The 7500-nt window shown below is 40.0% G+C and overlaps 1 protein-coding gene across 2 annotated transcripts in view; it reads right to left on the reverse strand.

The window, feature by feature from the left end:
• The window catches only part of LOC119577130 (lysozyme-like), a 17102-nt gene that overhangs the window by 3924 nt on the left and 5678 nt on the right, over nt 1-7500 (reverse strand). The window contains exons 2-4 of one of the 2 annotated variants that reach the window (XM_037924827.1): nt 1678-1863; nt 1039-1112; nt 294-439 (exon numbers count right to left, since the gene is read on the reverse strand). In XM_037924827.1, coding sequence (XP_037780755.1) covers nt 296-439; nt 1039-1112; nt 1678-1863 — 404 coding nt within the window. In that variant the 3' untranslated portion in view covers nt 294-295. The remainder of the gene's footprint in view (nt 1-293; nt 440-1038; nt 1113-1677; nt 1864-7500) is intronic. The other variant, XM_037924826.1, reaches the window with a different exon arrangement.

Genomic DNA, 7500 nt, shown 5'->3' on the forward strand with positions numbered 1-7500 from the left:
TAAAAGTGTGATATTTAATCATCGGGTTGAATAGTCCTAAAATAAATTTTATGTCCTGAGATCCTTTCAGTGTCGATGGACATGTATTCTATTTTTTGTTTTTATTATTTTTCTAAACTTCGTGTCATTCCCTCAGAGTACCTAAAAGACCCATTGCTCCAAGTGTAAGTGGGGGTAATTATTTTTTCATCTCAAGGGATTATGTGAAGGGTTAAAAGGGGCGCTTTGGCCGTGGGGTAGGAGGGGGGGAGAGGGGGAAGGGAGAGGGGGGAAGACCACAAACGGCACCCTACCATTAAAGGGAGAGTCGGGTCTCGCACTCCTGGTACTGGGACCAGAACTTGTCTCCTTGCTGAATGACTCCGCCGCAACCCTCGCGACCGAATTTGTGAGTCCTTATCACGTCGATACAGGTCACTGCGCCGTCGCCGTTGCAATCCTACTCGCGTGAGGAGTTGAGGAGTGACATCAAAGGGGGAATTAGTCCATAAATATGGCGAGGAAACACACAAAGCCAGGGTCCCTTTCTGCGTCGATCTGACCCGTTCGCTTTTCGGTCGATCTGAGCAGTCAAGGCTGAGGCAAGTACTCTTTATTTCTCCTGAACTGTGCTGCACGATAATCAGCACTTCAAATTTCAAATCATATCATGATATGGAGATAAAAAGTTATTTTAATCTGAGAAAATAAACTGGAAAAAAATTAAACTATAGATAAATTCTACAATGTGTATGGAGGGAATCTATCATGTCAGAGTGCAAACAACAACTACACTTACAGTTGACTCCCAGGTTTGAAGGGTGTGTGTTAGGCAGCACCGGGTGAATAAAGGAGAGGGCGCAAGTTATCACAACCACGCTGAGTTCAAGCAAACACACCCTTATACTCCTACCCGTAACACCTCCCTCCTAACTCCTAAGAAGTTCGTTAGCACCCTCCATGCCCCTCACTCTGTTACGACAATGAGCCCCACCCTTTCATCTCTGGCATGCTCCGTGAACAGACCCTGACATGAGGACAAGTGATGGCAATACATACATCGAGGAATTTAGCCATGTAGCGACGGACGGTCTCGGCTCCGCAGTACAGGTCCTGCACGCAGCGCTCGAAGGCTGTAAAAGAGACGGGGTTTTGGTGAAGGAATGAGAGTTTGTGTATATATAATATATATATATATATATATATATATATATATATATATATATATATATATATATATATATATATTGTGTGTGGTGTGTGTGAGAGAGAGAGAGAGAGAGAGAGAGAGAGAGAGAGAGAGAGAGAGAGAGAGAGAGAGAGAGAGAGAGAGAGAGAGAGAGAGAGAGAGAGAGAGCTCGAGCTGTGTGTGTGTGTGTGTGTGTGTGTGTGTGTGTGTGTGTGTGTGTGTGTGTGTGTGTGTGTGTGTGTGTGTGTGTGTGTGTGTGTGTGAGTGAGTGAGAGTGTGTGGTTTATGAACAATTTACTTTACATTAAACCTATATAATTTACTATCAAATTAACACATATGGTGAGACTGTATTTACACCCCATCAAAATGTCGATAAAGAAACTGATTCAAAACGTATCATAAAATGAAGTCATACTTACTAGAGTTATCATTAACATTATTAAAGAAACGGAAATAAACTTTAAAAATCAAACGCAACGATGCAAAGTTGCTAAGTTGGCACATACCTCCCTTCTGTTCCGCGTTGTCGCCCTCAATGATTGGCTTATCTGCGTCGGCCCAGTATGCCCATGAGATGAGGAAGGGCCCGCAGAAGTATGCCCCTGGGTAGGGCGTGTGGCAGGCCGTGGAGGCGTTGCACTTGGTGGAGGCCTCGCACAGGCACCCGAGGCAGTTGGGGTCAACCCCTTCTCCTGCAGAAGAGGAAAGGAATTAGAATAGACGTCGGTGGAAGAGGGTTTAAATGCACTCTGTATTTGGGCGTTTTGTGTAGGGAGTCCTTCCGGGGCAAAGACACCGCCTTGATGGTTATTTTCTACGTGTCTTTTTTTTACGAGTGATATATCCCCATTATTGCACAAACGTAAATAGATATACTCTCGAAGAAACACTTTCCCGTGTAGAGACATGGAGAAATAGCAGAGGTAGGTTCCCGCAAAAATCGCATCCGAATAATTGGTTTTCCTGGCAACGAAGCTCATGCACTTTAAAATAAAGACACACATCCTGTTTCTGCAACTTGTTCCGCGGGAGAGCTTCGCCGTATTTGCCATCAGCATACATACAATTCACGCGTCATGGAACGAAGGAGGCGTGAGCACTTCCTCCTCCCACTCCCTCTTGCGCCCCCCTCCTCTCCTTCTTGCGCCCCCCTCCTCTCCTTCCTCTCCCTCTTGCGCCCCCCTCCTCTCCTTCCTCTCCCTCTTTCCATCCTTTCTCCTTCCCTTCTCATCCCCTTTTCTGATATATACTGCATTATTTACAAATAATTATCCAATCTCAACATCTCAGACTTCCTTTTCTCCTTCGCTTTCTCCCCATCCTTTCTTCCTCCCTCTCCCTCTTCCTCATCTTTAAACTCCTGGCGACTGCACACTCCGGGGAAGGCTGATTAATAATTACGGGCATATAATTATCTTAACCGACCGGTCGATTGCGTCACTGCCGATTTCCAGCGGATCTTTGGCATGACCTTCGAAGATGAGCTCAGAGACACAGGAATGCCGGAGACCTTGACAACGGATGATTCTGGTCACGTGGCCTAGGCAAGTATTGTTCGGCTAAATGCATATGCTTGTCTGCACCTACGTGATCTTTCTTTCTAGACACGATTGATATATATATATATATATATATATATATATATATATATATATATATATATATATATATATTATATATGTGTGTGTGTGTATGTGTTTATATGTATATATATGTATGTATATGTATGTCTGTATGTATATGTATGTATGTGTGTGTGTATGTATGTGTGTGTGTATGTGTGTGTATGTATGTATGTTGTATGTATGTATGTATGTATGTATGTATGTATGTATGTATGTATCTATGTATGTATGTATGTATGTATGTATGAATGTATGTATGTGTGTGTGTGTGTGTTTACATTTACAGCTATCTATATATATTTATGTATTATATGGATATATTGAATACGTGTGCGTGTGTTATCTCGTAACCTGTTTACGTCCTTTGCAACCTGCAAGAAGTCGAGCACTTTTTTTTTAAGAAACAGTTAGCATTTGAGGGCACGGAAAAAATAATGCTCGCCAGTTCCTAACGGATCCGTATGAATCTCCCATCCTCCTGTCCTCCCCCGCCCCCTTATCCTCCCCCCACCCTCCTCCACCCCTCCCCTCCCTCTCCCTCCACACACCTTTATTCTCCTCGCCCCTCCTCCTTCCCCTCCCCTTACCCTCCTCCCCCTTCTCCCCCCACCTCTTCCATCTCCCTCCCCCCCTCTCCCCTCCCTCATCCCTAACCCCCGCCCACTCCTCTGCACTCATCCACCGTCTGCCACGCCCACTTGGCCTCCAACGCCTCTTGGGGTGCTTCAAGCCCAACATCTGGAGACCAGCGACGCCCATGGGAAAGTGGGTGAAGATAAAAGATTTGACGATGGAAATATTCAGATTAAAGGAAACAGAATAGCTTGTTACGACCACTGGTGATAATGATCATAAAGATACAGTGTTAATAATGATGGTAACAGTGGTGATGATGCTAATAACAATGGTAGTGATAATAATAATAATAATAATAATAATAATAATAATAATAATAATAATAATAATAATAATAATAATAATAATAATAATAATAATAATAATCCGATGCTTGTTTCCATTCCAGGGATCTCTCTCCAAATATATAAATTAAAGAAAACCCTAAATGTATATACCAATTTGGAATTAAACTATAAATCTACAACCATGACGAAGAGAGAAAAACGGAAATCTGCATCCGCCTAAAAACTGAGAAATAAACCTGTAAATAAGTATATACATAAATAGCTTAATAGTTAAGTAAATACACGGATAGATGAATGAATGAATAAATAATGGATACATAAATAAACAAACGAAAGAACAAGTAAGACGAATGAATAAGCAAATATATGAAGCAGAAAATGAAAATCAGCAGCTGTAAACAAACCCTCTTCCGAAGCACTGAACCGGAGCTTCGCCAGATTGCCTCGCCAAAGGAAACGGGGCGAGGCAGTGCGTGGCGCCCTTAGCAACAGCCTTCACCCGTTAAGTGGTTGAACAGCTAGTACTTGGTAATTAGTGGTAAGTGGTAAGGTCACAGGAAGTACCGGGGCCGAGGATTCTTTTTTCTGTGAATATCTGAATTGTTTAATAGTCGCATGTCTATCTTGAGGTGTATTTTTTGTTTACGTTTTTACACGTGGAGGATAATAGGGCATAATTGCTCCATGAACGTATCTGTGGACTTGTTTATCAGATATAGAAATGAGTACAGGTATTGTGGCAAATCTCTGTGTCTTTGTCATAAAAAAATAAATGTATGCTTAAATATGTATATAATAAATCCCATTCAACCCTTCGTGTACCCATATGCAGTAATAATATGATTTCTTTTTTTCTTTTTCTTTTTTTTCCCGTGTTAGGCCTGGTGTTATCCGCACATCCTGTCACGTGAGAGAAAACATCATGAGGGAGTCCAAGGTCTCGCGGCAGACGCACGCTGTCGATGTCCCGAACTGGTTATTCGTTTATATGTGTGTCTGTGCATACACAGACACACAGACACACACACACACACACACACACACACACACACACACACACACACACACACATATATATATATATATATATATATATATATATATATATATATATATATTATATATATGCATCCATATATGTATATATACATATAACATACATATATGCACATATTTATATCTATATGTGTATATATATATATATATATATATATATATATATATATATATATATATATATATATATATACGTGTGTGCGTACCTACTATTTACAAAAATACCCCTTTCTCCAAATCTCTTCACGCGTCTTAAACAACGGACTGAGGCGACGAACCATTTTTTCCATCTCTCCCATGACTGTCTTTTTCCCCACACCTCAATAATTATGCCATCCATACACGGAAGTCCCCAAGTAATCTTCAACGCAGCTACCGACAACTTAAACACCTAAAATTGCTACTTTAAACCTTCTTACATCAGAGATAATTGGCTACAGGTTCCCATAAAGACGCTTCGGCTAAGGGTTTCTCGGGATATGTAAGATCGTGGTATGTTTTCCGCCTCCCCCCTTTTTGTGTGTAACATTTATGCTATTCATGTTCTAATTCTTATACTTCTTTTCTTTTTTTCATTTATCGTATAAACAAAGGGCTTATTAGTTAGCAGCCATTTGGGCTTGAAAAAAGGTCAGCATGTATCATTTATATTTTTGATTATTGTTATAAGTTTAAAGACACGAGGCAGACTATTTATTTTCTGATTTTCTTCCGTAATATAAGTGAAGTGGATCCAACTGTATAATGGGCAAGTATATGAAGTGAGTAATCTAAATCATTATTGGAAAGAGGAAGAAAGACGGAGGCAGGAGACAGTGAGAGAGATAGAGGCACCGGTAGATTGAGAAAGTCTGACTGATTGACTGATAGACCACATACACACACACATACACACACACACACACACACACACATGCACTGCATATACAGAGAGAGAGAGAGAGAGAGGAAACAGAAAAGAGGTTGATAGAGAGAGAGAGAGACGCTTATCAGCAGGACTCCATAAGAAAATGAACCCTCAAGATCCAATCAACATTATCGTGTTATGCACCATCACCCTCCTTGATCTCTCAAGGGCATTTTCGCTAGCCTACGTGAGGTATTGACATCTCATTATTGCTCCAGAAGACAAGTTTAAAGAAAAAAAGGGATTTGATTGGTTAAAGAAAAAAAAAAAAAACATTTCAGATCTTAGGACAGACAGGTGTAATTCTATTGTCTTTCATGGCCTCTTGTATTTATAACTCTGATACGCCAAGTATATATATATATATATTATATATATATATATATATATATATATATATATATATATATATATATATATAAAATGTGATCGGATTTTGACGTTGGTTGCAAGTGGTTTAATGTTTATTGCCACATCAATTGACATTTCACAGATCTCGACGAGACAAAGGACGTTCCCGTAAGTCCTTGGACATCGCAACCTGAAGCTCCGTATCTTCCCACAATCCACATTGTTAACAGCCTTCAGAATAAATCATATGAATGAAAAAAATCGATGATATAATAGAATATTTTTGAATAAATAATATTATGATATGAATAAAAAGATATAATAAAATATATCTATATAAATAATATTATTATATGAATAAAAAGATATAAGGAATATATATTTATAAATATGATATAATGATATGAATAATACCCAAATGGAATCCTATCCTATGTCCAAGAATCGAATACGACTGAATTCGGATAAGAACACAAGAATGCCGATTCAAAGGAGCTCCGGCGTGCCCCGCCTTCACGCCCGCCTCTCCCATCGAAGGGCGGGCCCCTGGTTCTTCCTTCTCGTCGACGCCCTCCGATATCTTCCTGGTCGTCCTACGCTGATTGATTTCTCGTCGACTTACTTGTTTGAATGAGAGGGTTGACTGGTTGTCAGTTAGGAAGAGTTCGAATATACTTTCTCCTCCGTTTTCGTTATAACTAGCTTCCATTAGAACCATCTAACAACCCTGGTGTCGAGAGTGAATTCGATTTTCAATTCATTTCCCTTTCTCTCCGATGCCGACACGGCCACAATAGAACCGGTGGGATAGCCTCTTGAAGCAACATCCCTCACGTGCAATAACCTCGACATTTTTCACTCCCCTGACCCCCCTGGCTGAATGACCACGCAGAATGCTCTCAAAAGAACCAGTCGAAAAAAATGTGCATCTCTTTTTTGTCCTTTCTGAGGGGAGATGAGGGGAGGGTAAGGGTGGAGTTAGAGTGACTTTGAATAAATTAATTGACATGGAGATCCTTCATTATAGCATCCCCTATCTATTTACATTTTTTATTGCTTGTCATGGAGATCCTTTGTGATAGGATCCACTATCTCTTTATCTGTTTATTTTTTTACTTGGAGATCATTCATCTCCTATCTCCTATCTACTTATATATTTTTTGTTTTGCTTTGTTTTTGTTTTTGAAGTTTGCAAATGAGTTTTTAACGAATACAGACGGGTATTTAATCACGTGTCTCACTACTTACACCCGCATAGAAATCTCCACATCCTTGTAAATAAAAAAAAAAATACAAGTAAACCAAATTATGAGGCGTTGCCACAACCTAACGGTTTAATTGTAACTAACAATTTTGTGACAGCAGCGTGTAATCAATAAGTAACAATGTGTTTTAAAGAGAACCCAGGGACCATGCCTATTAGCACCATGAAGTAGGAAGCGCCAAAATACCACAACCTTGGTGTAA

Source organism: Penaeus monodon, chromosome 9, assembly GCF_015228065.2.
Source record: "Penaeus monodon isolate SGIC_2016 chromosome 9, NSTDA_Pmon_1, whole genome shotgun sequence".
In the NCBI taxonomy this organism is placed as follows: Eukaryota; Metazoa; Arthropoda; class Malacostraca; order Decapoda; family Penaeidae; genus Penaeus; species Penaeus monodon.